Genomic DNA, 16,728 nt, shown 5'->3' on the forward strand with positions numbered 1-16,728 from the left:
TTCCCTTTGCCACACAACAAAATGGCCATAAACTTCATCTAAGTTGGACAGCCAATTTTATCTGTTAATGAAGTTTCCGAAATATATGATGGATACTCACAAGTAAGCAGCCTTTCCTTCTTCCAGTTCTTTACTTTTTCCACTTGAACCACTCTTTTTCCCACAGATCCTCCTGGTGATGCACATTAGCAATCCACATTGTCGTACAAAGAAGCAGCTAACATCAGTCACAACCAGGATTAACAACAGGGCTGCCACTCCCAGGCCAATGACAGTACCAAGTCCAAGACCATTAAAAAGAGTGTCTTCAAGGAAAAAAAAATGAAATTCATTAATAAAATTCATCCCAAAGAAGAGCATTTTCGAGAGCTTTTAAGCTGTAAGCCAGGAGACTAAAGGATGTTTAGAAGTCAACCATTCAGAAATTAATGGAAATAAACAGTCCCGAAGATTAAGCAGGTATTCAACATGATATAAAAAATCACCAAAAAAAATCTTTTCTATATATTTTTCCATCACCAAAATTCAATATGGTCACGGAGATTAAATGACATTAATAACAAATAAAACCACATATTCACATTCCGAGAGTATCAGTATGCAGCCTAGGAAAAATATTTTAAATGTTCTACACAATAATAGTTGATTTAAGTTGTCTTTTTCACATTTCAAATACAATTAATTAGCAGTGGTGTTAAGCAGAATTACTGGAAGGTTTAAGACAGTGCCAAAACAGTATTTACTTTTGTAAATTTAAGTAGAATGAAAAATTCTTCAATGAAATGAATTCAAGCTGTTTAATCTGCAAACAGTTGCACATGCTTAGTCTTAAATAAATTAGTATGAGGAAAACTGTGCATATTATTAAATTATTACAGGGTTAGGACCTCATTTTCTATAGTTTTGCGCCTTGAAAATACATTCATAAACTTAAAACTAAACATATTCCACACCTGATCTTGTTTCTGCATTTGTATTATGAAAGCTGATGCTCAGCTAATTTTACTTCATTACAAATCTCAGGGAAAAAATATTTGAATGTTTTGACTCAGCTGGCATTTCCGTAACAGACAGTAATGCTGCAGACTGGTTTGAATACTGTGGTTCTCAGAACAAGTATTGTGTTTGTGAACCCAGATGACCCTTATAAAGCATAGGACTTCTATGTGATCAATAAACTAGGCAGGGGAATAGTCACCTCAGTAACGGTTCATGCACCCAGCTAATTCAAGGTGTCACTCTAGCTCAGAAATTGGCTAGTGACAATTGCCTTGTGTGATGCTATGACCTGAGCAAACTCCAGAGGGGAGTGGAACTGGGTGTTCTGAACTGTTGGTGTTGTACATCAGCATCGCTCACTTAGTGTTCCCACGCCTTGGAGTGATGTGTAAGTCAGCAACGGAGGGGTATATTTCCTTTGCAGCTGTACCTATGCCCATTACCAAAATAAAAGCAGGATTTTTCTGGCAGGAAATTACTTGAATACTGTTGTAACAGACACCAAAACATAATATAATGTAATATAATATACATGTTTTAATGGGGCTACTACTATTATCTTCATCTTTTTCTTCCACCTCCCTAATACATTGTGAACTCTTTTCAGATTAAGAGTATCATTTAAGTTTTTGTATTGTTGCTTAAATATTTTTTTAAAAAAATATCTGTTTACCCTTTCAAATATAATTTGAAAATTATTTTCTTGAGGACTTTAAAATTAATACATACCAATAGAAATATATGCTTTGTTTCTCTATGTGATAAAACTCTTAAATGGAAAAGCAAAAACTTTTTTCAACAGAAAGAGAACATTTTACTTTTTATGCAATTGATTTCACTGTCTTTTGTATGGATCGTTTTATTATAGAACTATTCTTCAGAATGTTATTAAGCAAGAAGCTAGAATTCAATGTATATATTTACATGGATGGATAAGCAGATAAACAGACAGATATTCAAAACAATTTTTCTTTCTTCAGAAAGACTTAAAAAATACTATATAAATCACAAAACCAATGGCACAGCAATGCAATGATGTAACATGCATTGCCCCATCAGCAATGTTGGAAGTTGACATTTCACATGAATTCACAATCTTTCTGTTTTTTAACATCAAGGTTCCTAGTTAAATATCGTAATTTTAGATAGATCTGCCAAAACTTACTTTATCCATACATCCACCCATCTACTTGATGACTTTTTAAAAACTTCAGTCATTTGTATTTACCAGCCTGAATTGTCATGAAGATATAAATAGATATTTTATTATAGTGAACTGGAAAGCTCAAATATATTTCAACAGCTGTAATAACAGCTATAATATATTATAATAAATTTTATGAAGTCCAGTTCTAGAGACATTATACAGTGATGTTTTCATCTCTATACCTTCTTAAACACTAAAGAGAATGTGTAGGAGAAAAATTAAGAGCCTTTTAATTCATATTTTTAAAGGGATTAATTCAGGGTTGTTTTGCTGCTGTTGTATTTTAAGTTTTTTGTTTGTTTGTTTGTTTGTTTTTAATGCGGTATTATGAAGTCTTTACCATGGGGAAATAAATTTTTCACTGATGTAAACAGCATTTCCACTATCACTGGAACATTATGATGTGGCAAGCATCCCACCCTGAATGATTCAGTGGCAGAAGAGCCTACGCAATATTTTCACTAGCAAGTGAAAGTTTATAATAATAATATTGTTCCTCTGTACAATGATATTCATATCCATTTGCCATAGTTGAGGGGAAGACTTTGTTTTTTACTTTTAATCTTCTTGGTATTGGTGAGGCATCTGAAACCTAAGTATTTGACTGGTACATATTTGTCTATTTCTTTATGATTGATAATTTTCTTTTAATTCAGCATGCCCCAGCCTTACTCCTGCCTTACTTGGGGTGTCCCAGCTCCTAGTTTTCCTACTTGCAACCCATTTGTTTGTACAGGTTTCTATTTCACAACATTTGAAAGTTTGATTTCTTAAGATTGTCAATACTTTCCCAACATTTCTCTCCTTTATCTCCCACACCTCAAGGAGTGACAGGAACATGGTCACATCCTGTGGCGTAGCAAGGAACGTTGCTGTCATCAGCCTCTCACCTGTCTTAGGCTCTTTATGTACTTTCTTCTTCTGAAAAGGGGCAGAAAGTGGACTGTCTTGTGTTTTAAAAGTATCTGTGCAATGATTAATTTTAATATTAATAAAACTATAGAAAATTATATATTTTTTAAAAATCATTTGGCTCAATTATGTTCTTTCTTAAATTGCTGGGACTTTTTGCTGGGTCTATTTGCTCCCACAAAAGTAAGGTGTAAAACTAATGCCAATTACTATTAAAGCAGACAGACCTACTGACTGCTCTCAAAAATCATATCCTCATATATCTATGGTACCAAACCAACGTGAAATTTTGTCTTAGTATCTTATGACATTAACAGAAGTACTAATTCTGTGACTGGATGAAATGTGAATGTCATACTAGATACAGCCTTTCAACCAACTTTGAAAAATACCTTTGTTATCAAAAAGCTTTGCCCTAAATTAAATCAGGATTAGCTTTACTGCAATAATTCTTAAAGAATTTAAAAAAATGTTATAAGCAGCAATGATTTCAAAGTTTTGGGGTTTTTTACAGTGTTTCAGTATGTACCAAATGGACTCAAAATACTAGTTTCACTTTGTGTTCTACAACAATAAAGTATTTATACATTATATACCTTTTTTCTAGTTGAAAACACACATATTTAAAATTATTTATTTATTTATTTAAAAGACCCTTAGGTTCCATAGTTCTGAATGAGTTTTAGTTATAATTTCTCAAAAACGTGCTAAATTTAAAATGATATGCTTTTTGTTATATAAAATATGGCATAAATAATATAATAAACTTTGCCATGATACTGAAGGGAACTGCCAACTTCAAACAAAGTCACTTCATCTACTTTTTCAAATAAGTGTTTATGAATGAATACTTATGGGACAAAGACTGTAAAACTTTCAGAAATGTAATAAAAAATATATTTGAAGAAAGTTTCTATAAATTCCCTAGAAAGTAATGCCAATTTTCAAGTTCCCAGTTACTCAGCAAGTTGTATTTCTAACTTCTAACAAAATAATTGAACGCTTCTGCACAAATCATTATTTGAATAGGAAAGGAGCAATGAAGTGCTTTGGGAAGTAAACCAGAATTTCCCAGTGAAGACAACTAACTGGAAAGATAAATTTTCTGGACCTTCAAATGTAAATTCAAAGCAAATTCCTTTAAGGGGTCTATATCAGATACTCTAAAGGGAAGCAGGTCCAAAGAGAGAGCCACCATCTACATATGTACACAGAGTATACAGTACACTTTGTACATGGAAAACTAAAGCTGTTTTTTCTGCACAAAGAGGCAAGAACTTAATATGCAATATTCACATATTTGGACTGATGTTATATGAATGTATGTCCCTCAATGTGACAGAATTTCTCTGTACTCTTATAGGATCACATTGTATATATTCAGTTGCTGGTACAACAAAATAATAATTGCAAGCTTTTTAGTGAATACGCTGCTTGAGCAGGAGGTTTGGACAAGATGACCTCCAGAGGTCCCTTCCAACCTCACTCACTCAGTGTTTTGTTGAAAAATAAAAGCACCTTTTTGTGCTTTTCTTTCCTTCCCCTCTTGCTCAGCAGGCATAGATTAAAGGAAAGATTAAAGACATGATTCTACATCGTCCTTAACGTTTTACAGTCATTTATATTTTTAATAAAAAAACCCCAATGATATAAAACACTTTCCTATGCTTATAGGGTAGCATCTGGCAGTTAGATTTGAATGTGCAGGGATATTATGCATAAGTTTGTAGTTTCTTTTAGGTTAGTCTGAACCTAAAGAAGGAACTGGTCTTGAGCTAAAATAGTTGAAAATTATGAGCTAGATGATGAATTGAAAATACTGCACCGGGTAGCAGCAGAAACCAAAGCATACTTTTGTTTATTATCTTCTTGAACTGCCCTGTTAAGCCTCTTAGAAAGGCTGTCCAACCGTGATGGTTTATTACTTCTGCACTGTCCAGGAATGTTGTCTTTAATTTTTATATGATCTGGAACATTTCTTAGAATCAAAGGCTTACAAAATGTATATACTTATACAAAACCTCTCAAAAAATTGAAAACATAGATCTTAAAAATTAGTATCCATTGATAAGCATCCAAACAATCATAATGTAGTACCAAAAAGTTAAACAGCTGTAGAAGGTTTTTCTACCAGTTAAAACTATAACAGTGGAAGGCCAAGACCATTACTAGAACAAGCATTGCCAAGATAAAGATCTGGAGAGGGGACAAAGAAAAGGATACAAATCCAAACAGCAACCATATAATGAGAAAAAAAACCACCAACAAACAAACCCCAAAACATAGCAAAATCAAAAGCGTATACTGGAAATGTTATAGAATTCCAGATAGGTAACATGCATCTATAATACAGGTCTATCCCAGATATAAAAATTTACACAAATACTATGAGGTGGGTGTTGGAAGTACAAGTATTGCAAATACACAAAGGATAGTTCTTCATTTTAGTCATTGCAATTACTCATTTGTTTCCAGATGATTCAAAATGCTTCCTTTTTTTATTTTTTTTTTTTTTTTAAATTTTGGGGATATAAGTACATTCAAACTTGTACACAATAAGTGGAAATAATTTCTCAGTTGAAAGCAGCTAAAAAAGCCATTTGTCTTAAAAATAATTATGTCTGATGTCTGTATTTCACTGCCTTTTAATGATTTGCATTTTCTTGTATTGAAAATGGACATATATAAATTGTGGGACTTGCATAACTTTGCTCACTGCCTGTCAAAACACCTTCCTCCTTCATTTTCCAACAGGAAATGTCCAAGAGGTGTTTCCACAGAGCTGTTTCCTCCACTCCTTCACGGTGGCTGATCAGAATGCAAGGACTGTATGACACCCACCAAATCTTACAAGTTACAGGCACCCAGCATGAACTCATACCCAGCATTTTCATGAGAATGTGATGATGCTGGAAGACTATATTAATTAGAAGAGGAACCTTTTCTTAGCTTTGTACAAGCACGTCCCATTACTAAGCAATCCTGTTCCTTACTGAGATAAAAATCATGGCAGACAAAAAGGACTAAACAACCAATGATCCCCCTGCCTCACCTAAACAAGCTCCTATAATGTGGCTGCCACAGCCAGAGCTGCATGAGCTGCTTTTAGCAATTTAAACTAATAAAGCTTGGCTTTTGAGCCAGGTAAGTGCCCAGCAGCTACATGTCTACCTTCAAATAAAATAAACAAATCAATACAGTTGCAGCATCAACTTTTAAAAAATTATTATGATTCTGTGCAACATTTACTGAGGTAATATACGATGCAAAAGAGACCGTGACAGTAACATTCTTTTCTATCCCATTCCTTAATACAAAAAGATGCTAACAAGGCTATAATTGACATTAATTTTAATGCTTTTTCTTCCGGAGTGATTTCTCCTGTAACTTTCTGGTAGGACAGATACTGCTGTAGGGCAGAGTACAAGCACATGAGGATATGTGCTCTGTACTGCACGACTGAGTAATATGTTCTGACAGATACGCTTGACACACAGCTTTGAAAAATAAAGGGGACAGCATTACTGATCCTGATGTAACTAAATAACTAAAGAGGAGGTTTCCTCTAACTTTCTTCTACCCATATTTGACATATGTTCATTGTCTACCATCTCCAACAAAATCTGAGTCTGATTGCAGTGGAGTTTCAAAGGTTTCACTGGCAGCAAGAGGAGCCATAAAGAAGAGGCTGTGTACCATAGAAAATGACACACAGAAGCAACGGGCATTCATAGTTAAGGGAGCCTGTGATGCCACCAGGATTATCAGATACAGAGATGTGAGCCACTGAAATGAAAATATGTAAAATGGTATCTATCAGAAATGTTATGGCTTTCTAAAACTTATCTGAGTGAGGGAGCTTTTCTTTAATATGGCAAAGAATGTCTTTCCAACAAGTTTTCTGGAATTACTTTTCCCTCTAAATTTTACAGGTGAATTTTTTATTATGACTCTTTCTGGGTACTAAGTAGGACTTGACTTCTCATTTACTTTAACGGCACTTTACAGCATTTTTCACATAAATGTGTCTTAAAAAAGACATAAATTAAAATAGCTAAATAAAACAAGTGTTGTAATACAAATGGTAGCTTGAGTGTTCCTGTCAATAATGTCTTGTCCGCATCCACTGAGGGATAAGAAGGGAACGGAAAGAAGGCTGTATTACCTAGACAAAGTGTGCTGCGTTGTGAAAATAGTCTTTGTAGCTGTGGTTTATTATTTTTTAAGCAAAGTTTTCAAAAATTATCCTGGCATCATCAAACTACCCATAAGCAGCCTTCAGAAGCATTTGAACATGCATAAATAGTTATCAGGAAGCTACATCCCCTTTTTCATGCATTTACTCAGTTACCGTAGTAAAGAGCATTTTTTTACCATTGCCTGCTTCTATGGGAAACCCCTCAGAAAAGCCTGCAGAGATCTCAGCTCTTCTGTGTATTGAGGGGGCAGATGTTGTGCAACGACAGCAGCTTTGTGGAGGTTTTGGCATCAGCTCTGCACCCAGGTTTTAGAAGGTTATGGGGAAATGAATAAGTTTCTGTGTCCCAGTTTCCTCCATTAACACTGACAGCAGATTTACTGAACACGTCTCTTGGAAGATTTTTTAAGAAGCTGCGCAGATCAATTAAGATTGACATGGGTATTGAAAACATACACTTACGTGTGGCTACAGTACTGCTATTGACATAAAAGGATAAATTATTTTAATTGTGTTATTTAGGATAATTCAAAATCTCACTGTGCACATACCACAGAAATCTGAGAGAGTTTTGCATCTTTATACTGGGTGACAGCTGTAACCAGAGCACTGTAGTCAGGAGACCTGTAAAAAAGCCAAACTGTGTTCCAATTGTATTTGAATTCATAAAATATTTCAGGTTTGACAGCACTTCCTTTTAGCTCTAAAAGACATACATAAATACAAGCAACAGTTTTGAGAAACATTTATTGGAGTAATATTTTAAATGTATAATTATTTTATAGCATTAGCTACAAAAAGAGAAGTTTAATGAGTGCTGCCAGGATACAGTGCATGTTTTTACTTGAAATAGTTACACTAGTAAAACCACAACTGCCAGTAGGGTTGTACTTGGTATAAAAATGTCGTGTACCATTCTAATTTCTCCCAGTATTAAAACATCTGCCTTTTGGGATACAGTGGATTCAAGCAGGCAGATTAAATCAGTACAGATCAAGTGCTCAGACTGCATATTTATACAGATATTTCACATACTTGCTACATTAATGGAGTACCATGGCAGCCACATAATATGAACCAAACTAGAAATTGAGGAACTCTAATTTTAATGATTTTTTATTGTTTGGAGGTTTTTTCAGTGTGTGGGCTTTGCTTTTTTTTAATAGTCACTACTGGATAAAACACTGAGGTTTACTATTGAAATATTGATGCAACAATAAAAAATCTCTTCAGTTACAAAATACATAATGTAGGCAATACAATAAACCCAACATTTATCAGTAATAAAGAAAATACAGATAGGAACGGTTTAAGTCAGTTTTCTTTATTACAAAAACGAAGACAGAAGTTGCATAAACTAAAATGAACTTTGAACAACAGATGAAAGACGCACAAAGTTACATACATTTCTTGACACTTTGGAAAGATGCTGAGGGACATTACAATTACACTATGCAGACATTCTTCAGGGAAAATGAAGAAAGATGACAGAAAATACTGCCTGCATAAAAGAAATCAGTGGAGCAAAATGGTAGTGAAACAGGAATGAGATTAAAAAAAAAAATATGTCACCGTTTCACAAATGAAAATAAACTGCTTTAAATCCAGATCTTTTTCTTGCCTTTCATACTGTTTTTGAAAATAGAAACTCACAGGAACTGCAGTGCTTGCAGTATTTTTAAAAGTAATTTTTCATACATTGTATATATTTTCAAATGTAATTCTGTTGGAAACATACACTGGGTAAGATTTACTTTGCTTGTTTTACAGCTCGCTTAACATGTAATATAATCAAAATTATATGAAAATAAAATATTAAATAGAAATGGCCTCTACAAAAATGCTAAATGTAAAATAGATATACAGAACTATTAATAAGAATATCATACATCATAATGGAACTATGGTGACAAGAATTTTTACTACAGTTTCTCAAGACTTTAGAACAGATAAAAATGAACAAGAAAAGGTATTCCTTGATCTAGCTCTTGCAAAACACCTAAACTTAACATAACTGTCAAGCATACAGCTTCCATATAGCTACTCTTTCTAAACAGGCAAAGTTGCTAGTTGATATTTGACACATTGGCTTTATTAGGACGTTGTCACTGGCATTACAAGGAATAAGATTTTCCTTGTGAATTTTCATCACTTATACAGTAAGCCTGATAAATGAGTATGAAAGGAAAACTGGAGAAGCCTTGTACGTCTGGAGAAATGGGATGGATTAAGTACAATGTGGTAAGCTCTAATGAGTTCTAGATGCAGCTAGCAAAGATTTTGGTGATGCCATAGACTTCAGAAGGTACATTTGTCTTGGTATTGTTTAAAGTACTTTCTAAAAGTTAAAGGTATTTTTCCTGTCCTCCTAAAAATCCTGAAAAAAATAATCAATTAGAAATCAACATTCTGGACAACGAATAGAAGATTGGAGACTGTTAGCACAATCACAAATTGTATACGAGTCTCCATTACCTCCTTTTTTTTTGTTTTAAATTGGTTTGTTAGGTTTAATTAGTTAATTTTAAATTTTCACACACATAAATGGAGCTATTAAATTTAGTGAATGAGGTTTGCATGCTGGAAAAATAATACATGGTAAGACCCAGAAATCTAATTGAGTATTCATATTGTTACTTATGTAATTAAACCACTAGGTCTGTTTATCTTATAAATATATATTTTTCATATGCACATCATATTTTTTACATCAGTGCTTGGCCTCATACTTCCATCAAAAAATAAATGGAACATTATATTGTTGCTTGATAACAGTATGCTTTGTACACCTCATAAAACCTTTTTTCCAATGTATGCAGTATATGTGTCTTTTTCTGGGCAATATTTTTCCTATTCAGCTAGACAGCAATTTATATTCTAACAACCCGACTGTAATAAATGAAGGATCATGTGTGAGGTTGTATTATGTAAATACTTGGATTCATAATAATTTGTAAATGTTAGTAACTTGTCAAAACACTGGAAACAAGAAAGACAACAAGTAAAACCTCATTAGGAAAGAAGCCAGCCTTAGACTCAACAGTTTGTAAATCAAAACATGTAAAGAATAATATTCCTTATTGATATACTGCTATATCACAGAACAGTCATTACCCTTTGTAAGCTTCTGTGTCACCAATTTGGATTTAAGACATAAGTTCAGTGTAGACTATTTTAGAACTTCAGTATTACAGACAGTTGAATATTAGCATTTCAAAATATGTGACAATGTTGAAAAAACGGTAACATTTTACACTGTCAATCATAAGACCTAAAATCCCTTTTAAAATTACTACTTTTAAAGGAACAAATTTACTTATATAACATTTAAGTACTAATGACAGCAGAATAATAAATTCAATTTATGAAGACATATTTATCATTTTAATACAGTTTAAACTACAATTTTAAATCTGCTCAGTCTATACCTACCAATTATAATTTAATTTGCAAATGTCTCTTCACTTTTTCTACATTCATGTCTGTAGGAAGACAAGATTTTAAAATCTTCTGTATCTTCCCACAGATTGCACAAAATATTGTTAAATAATCTTGCTCTCATTGTTTTTAAAGACAGAAACATTCATAAAGGGAAATACAAACAAAACCGTATTAGTTATTCATCTCAGGAGATAAATGACAACCCAAGGACATCCTCTTCCTCTTTCTCTTTCTCATTACAGAGGTTTTGGGACGCTGCCCAGAACTGTCTGGCTCTGCTGTCATAGAATCCCTGTAATACCGGATTAACTCATCCTCTTTGGACTCTAATGGGAAGACTAGGGCCAAAAGCAAAGGATCATATTCATACTACCTGATAAACTCAAAATGCATAACATAGAAGAATATAAAATGGAACAGACCTAAAATTTCTCTCATTTAACAGTGTAAACTTATGTAGTTACCAGCTGAAGCTACTATCAGTTTGGAAAAAGGTAAGTGATCCAAATTTTTCTCTTTATCCCACTGGCATTGTGACACTGAGGATAAAAGCCAACTTGTCATTTATAATGTATATTTAGCTTCTAAAATTTCTCAAGGCTTTTCATTAGCTCTTTCACAATATGTTTGGAGAGCTCACAGTCGATCAGTCTCTGTGCCCTAATTCCTATCTGTCTTATATACTTATCTGCAATGTAAGAATTACCCGTTAATAGATTTATAACTGGTGAAGAGAACTTAAAATGTCTCACCAGAGTAGGAAAACGATTTAGAACTTTCCGTTTTTCTTCTTTTATACATACCTGTGTGTATCTATATATATAGTCTCCTGTCTTGCTTTATTAAGGAAGTAAGAATAAAGACAAATATATGACAAGTAAAATATGTAAGAACATATTTAGTAGATTTTAAGGTTTCAAATTTTCGGAAATTAGGAAAATGGTGCAAAAAATACCAGAATTGGACTGTCTATTCAACCTTAATGAGATCCTGTTTTATGTTTCATTCCGTAAGACCATATAGTTTTACTCAAGACCTTTCAATCCAATGGCATGTGCTCACTAGTTCTGATTGTATCTGGAATTTGGTTTTCTTTATTATTTGGAACAGCACTCTAACTCTATTGTGTCCACAAGAGAAAATTCTGTGTCCTTATATGCATCCAGTCCCTATCTTAAAATGGGATCAGAATGCAAAAGGGATGTGATTGCAGACAACATCCTCTCAAAAGAATTTTACGCTCCCATGGCCCAACAAGGAGCTCTGGTGTTTATGCACCACTGTGCTCTCACAAACTCATAAAGAGCTCCCGGCAGCAGATCATGGTGTGCTTGTGCTGATGCACACTCAGGGGACATCAAACTATTCACTGCTGACGTTCTGAATTAAGATTTTCAGGGGCTTCTGATGAGGACAGACTTGGGCAGGTTTATTCCCCTCCCCCCCCCCCCCCCCCCCCCCCCCCCCCCCCCCCGCCTTGGGAATACAAGGAGCATCTACATACTGCATATTTGCCAAATCTCAGCTCTGTGATCGTAAGTAGAGATGTACTCGCAGTTCTTTTGTTTGTTACCACAGGAAAAGAAATACGGAAAACAACGAACATTTTCACTGTTTTAAAGTTTTGGAAATGGTTAGAAAAATATGAAGCATCTTGCAAAAGTTCCTGCCCAAGGTGATTATTCTCCTAAAAAAAATTCAGCATAAGAAATAGCACTTGTCAGAGTTATACTCAATTGAAAATATGTTCTCACACCTCAAAGCTTTTTAAAACTGTTATGTGTAGCTAGCAATTCCAAATCCTCTGTATCACAGTATAAAAAGTTTCATTTAAAAATGTAGTTTAATGTTAAGATCCCTATCCTTCTTTAATTATTGTCTGTAAGTTCAATAAATGCTTAAACATTAAACACATAAATAGTTTTTGTTATAAGCATAACACTTATAAAACTAAATAACAAAGTCAATGCATAAATTCACATTGTGCATGGAAAAACAGGTTTTCACCCAACTGACTCTGACTGGGAACCCAAAATTTAGCCTTTTACAAGATTGGAATAGAAATTCTATCTCTTCACCATACATGCCGGGCACAAGTCAATGTAATTGATTTCAAATTAATGACACGGCATTAGGCTAAAGTACTAGAGCGTAGTGGCAAGGGCTGCAGATGAAACAGTGGCCCCACTTAACACAGAGAGATTTTCTAGAGATCACAATGATCCAATGTTTTTGGAATGGCATTTGTTTGAATTCCAGCTACTTCATTACACAAAATATGTAATTTTTTAAAAAAGTATTTCTGTCAATTAATTAAGTCTTCAAATTTATACACATACATCTTGAAGACATCTTACTTGGGACGCAGGCCAGTTTTCAAAAATGATTGTTATTTGCTGTAGATAAGAAGAGTTTTTATTAATGATGGTTTAAAGTAGACTTCCAAGAATAAACTGAAACTGGCAAAACCGACTACAATCACTATTTCTATGCTTACATGGGTGAAGATACATAAAAACTTAAATTTGACCTACTAATTTCAAAGTTATAAAAGAAGCCCTCAAAGAAATTAACTGGGGGGGTGTGGGGGGGTGGGTATCAACATATATTGTTAATTTATTATAAATTCTTAAAAAAGTTAATTCTGCCTTAGCCCTAAAGGGCATTGCTTTCTTGGGTTATTCTGTATGCAACAGTGGAATGAACCATAAACTTAGTCAACTACAAAAATTCAAAAATCAAATATATGCAGTAAGATGTCTATGTGGACTCTTACTAAATTAACTTTTTTTCTGAGGCTTTGTATACATTGTTCTAGTTGCAGAGTTTCTAAGCTATTCTCTTAACATGTGAAATAGGGAAAACTAGTTTCCCCATTCTTTAATAAAGGTTGAAATTGAGCTCCCTGGAGCTTCTAGTCCAACATATGACATGAAATGGAATGTGGCACCATTACAGTCACAAGAAGTGAGTTTTGTGGGTAGAGATCTATATTATGTGCTTAGGCATGGCTGCAGAGAGGCATAGAAAAAGTATACAAAATGAAATACTATGAACTAAAACAATTCATAGATTATAAATTAGGGAAGAAATGTTGGTTAAAACCCACTAGAAAGTACAAAACATCTATATTAAGCATACAGTTTTAAGTACATCATGGAAGGAGCTAGTATAAGCACAGCTCTGAAAAGGATTAATACAGAATAAAAACAGTCTCATGAAGGACCAGTTGATGGTCCACCTGGAAAGCTGTGTGACTCACAATGGTAAAGGTCTCTGCACAGACTTGTAAACACAGTTGAGAAAATAGAATCAAACAACATTGATCAAATTCAATGTTACATTCTCCAAGTTCTGTCAGACAGAAGAGCCACGCATCATCTGTTGCTTTGTCACAAAACTTACAAGGTTTCCAAAAAGACAGATGAAGAATTTTGCATGCACAGAGTGAAGTAATTACGCTATTTAGGATATTAACTAGGAATGGAAACTTTAGAAGAAATATAGAAAAGTACATTTTTTTATACAGGTCTGTGTTTATTTTCCTGTAAAAATAAAATTAAGAGGGAAAGGAAGAAAACATATTGCTTGCCTTATCAACAGCATCAAGACATGCACCAGAAACTTATGACTATAATGAAAGAGAAACCAGCAGCATTCAGCTGCAGGGACTGGCCTCCATTTTCACGTCTAGTAGCTTCAGAGCATCTATCTGTGTGGATAAGAATTGTTACAGAAAATCAAGAGTGTGAAAAATAAGTAAATTTGAGAAAAAAAATGAAAAAGTTGATAGAACACAAAAAATAAAGTATCAAAAGGAAAAAAGGTGACAGTGGGAAAGAAAAAAGATAAAAAATAATTACATTGTGCCAAAGACAATGACCTGAAAGACACTAATAGAAACATGAAATTATGATTAAAGTGTGGATGAAATGGCAACCATTGAAGCACTCTGAGCAAATCTGGATAACAAAGTACTCAAATCATAGAAAAGGTGTACCTTAATAGCAGCAACATGTGGTTCTCCACAGAGGTCAAAGTGGTAAACTCTTTGGTCTAACTATAAAAACATTTATTTAAGCACTTAATCTGAGGCATGCAACCAATTCTTGTTTCCTCACAAGATTCAATACTATTCAGCCAATGCCCAACCTAAATACAATCTTTCATGTGTCACTCATGTTAGAGGTACTTGGAACTAAGGAAACTACAATGCAACATCTATCAGAAATAGTGACTATTTGGAGCAACAACAAGCACCATAGGCTGAAAGCAGAAACTGTAAAAAAGGTCAAGAATTACATAAAAAGAAGGTTCTGATTGTGCGTGGGGATAAAGAAGAGAGAAACTTGTTTAGGTGCTTCTTCTTGCTAATAAGTTTATCTTGTTCCTGAATTATTGTAGGAGTCCAAATGGACCACTGCCAAAACTGGCATCAATAATATAGACATAAGTCCACTTGAAATATGAATAACCAATGCAATTAGCACAGGCAGCTAGTCAATAGGTATTGACTTTAACCTAGGGTGGGAACAAAACAAAGTTGGTTTTCAAAACATGCAACTTACAGTCAAGCCCTCACCAGTATTTCTGGATGCAATCCAGTGCAATGTGCAATATGTGAAGCTTGCATATGTATTTTCTTTTATTTATATTGAAAGTTTACTTTTTGGCAGAAAATACAGTCAAGTTTATGCAATATTTTATATGTTTAAACATCTTAATCTCCTTGACTGTATATTTTTTTTTTCAGCTACAGTGACACAGTAATTACATGGATAGTGATTAATACCAGTGTTAGCCTACTGTTTCAAAAGAGACTTGAAAAGAAATGGAAATGTAGAAACCTTTATATACTATGGACAATAACCTTGGTTACATCTTAATTTACTTACTTTAAAAAGTGAATTTTAAGAAATTGTAATGGAAGTAGATAAAAACTGTTCAGCTCTCACTTTCTAATTTAAACTGATATATCAGTTTCTTGTTATAATTATTAAAGCTTTAAAATAATTTATTTAAGGTTAAAATCAGTGTAGAGGATGATTTGTGACATCGTAGCACAATACATTGGGGTATGTCTCTGATTCTAGAGAGCTCACAGTCTGAAGAGAAAGGCAAGTAGTGGATAAATTGTTATCTCTTTCCACAAATATATGACCAAGACATGCAGAATTAAAGTGGTACCCAAAATGAAAGGGGTTTTAGGTTTTTGGATTTGTACCTTTTAGGGTTTTTTTGCATCACACCTCAAATTTAGTTTAAATCATGGAGCTGTTATTTTGCAAATATGTTCTTGTGGCAAACTTGTCTTCGGTATGTGGATGTATAATGTTTAACTAAGGCACTATCTTATAATACAGATTTCCATGCTCTTGCACAAATATACATCTGAGTGTAGACAATTATCAAGCAGAAAAGACAGCAATATAAATAAACTAAGAGCTGTTATAGACTTTACCCCATCCTCACTCATGTACCTACTGTGGTGTTTTTAATGATACAAATTTTACAAGAAATTATGACTGTTAAAAATTCATTACTGGTTCTTTTTATTAAGAAACAGTTTGGTTCTTATATTCATAGCAAAAAGATTCCTGACACATTAAACTTCCACAGTTATTTTAATAACACAGCTTTTCAATATTTTTAGAGAATATATCTAACAATTTAATCTTTTAAATGGCACTTATGTTTTTTTTAATTATAAAGCAACATAGTGTCAGCAATTACTTATAATAAATATTCTAGGCAAATAAGAGAACCACACTTGAGAAGTGTGGCCTAGCACTTCAACATTCAACATCTACGATTTTTTTCTTTTTTACTTATAGCATTCAGCAAGCTAAGCAGACTTAAATCACAAGGTAAAAATAGATAAATAAATAAATTCCTTTTAAAGCAAAAGTTCTGTGAATACAGGGTGGCTCTTTGAATATTATTAGTTTTTTTTCTAGCATTCTACTGCTTT

The 16,728-nt window shown here is 33.6% G+C and overlaps 1 protein-coding gene across 1 annotated transcript in view; it reads right to left on the reverse strand.

The window, feature by feature from the left end:
* The window catches only part of NCAM2 (neural cell adhesion molecule 2), a 306,656-nt gene that overhangs the window by 14,938 nt on the left and 274,990 nt on the right, over positions 1 to 16,728 (reverse strand). Inside the window, exon 16 of the mRNA XM_037378231.1 lies at positions 101 to 305. Coding sequence (XP_037234128.1) covers positions 101 to 305 — 205 coding nt within the window. The remainder of the gene's footprint in view (positions 1 to 100; positions 306 to 16,728) is intronic.

The sequence above is a fragment of the Falco rusticolus genome, chromosome 2 (genome assembly GCF_015220075.1).
Source record: "Falco rusticolus isolate bFalRus1 chromosome 2, bFalRus1.pri, whole genome shotgun sequence".
NCBI classification, from domain to species: domain Eukaryota; kingdom Metazoa; phylum Chordata; class Aves; order Falconiformes; family Falconidae; genus Falco; species Falco rusticolus.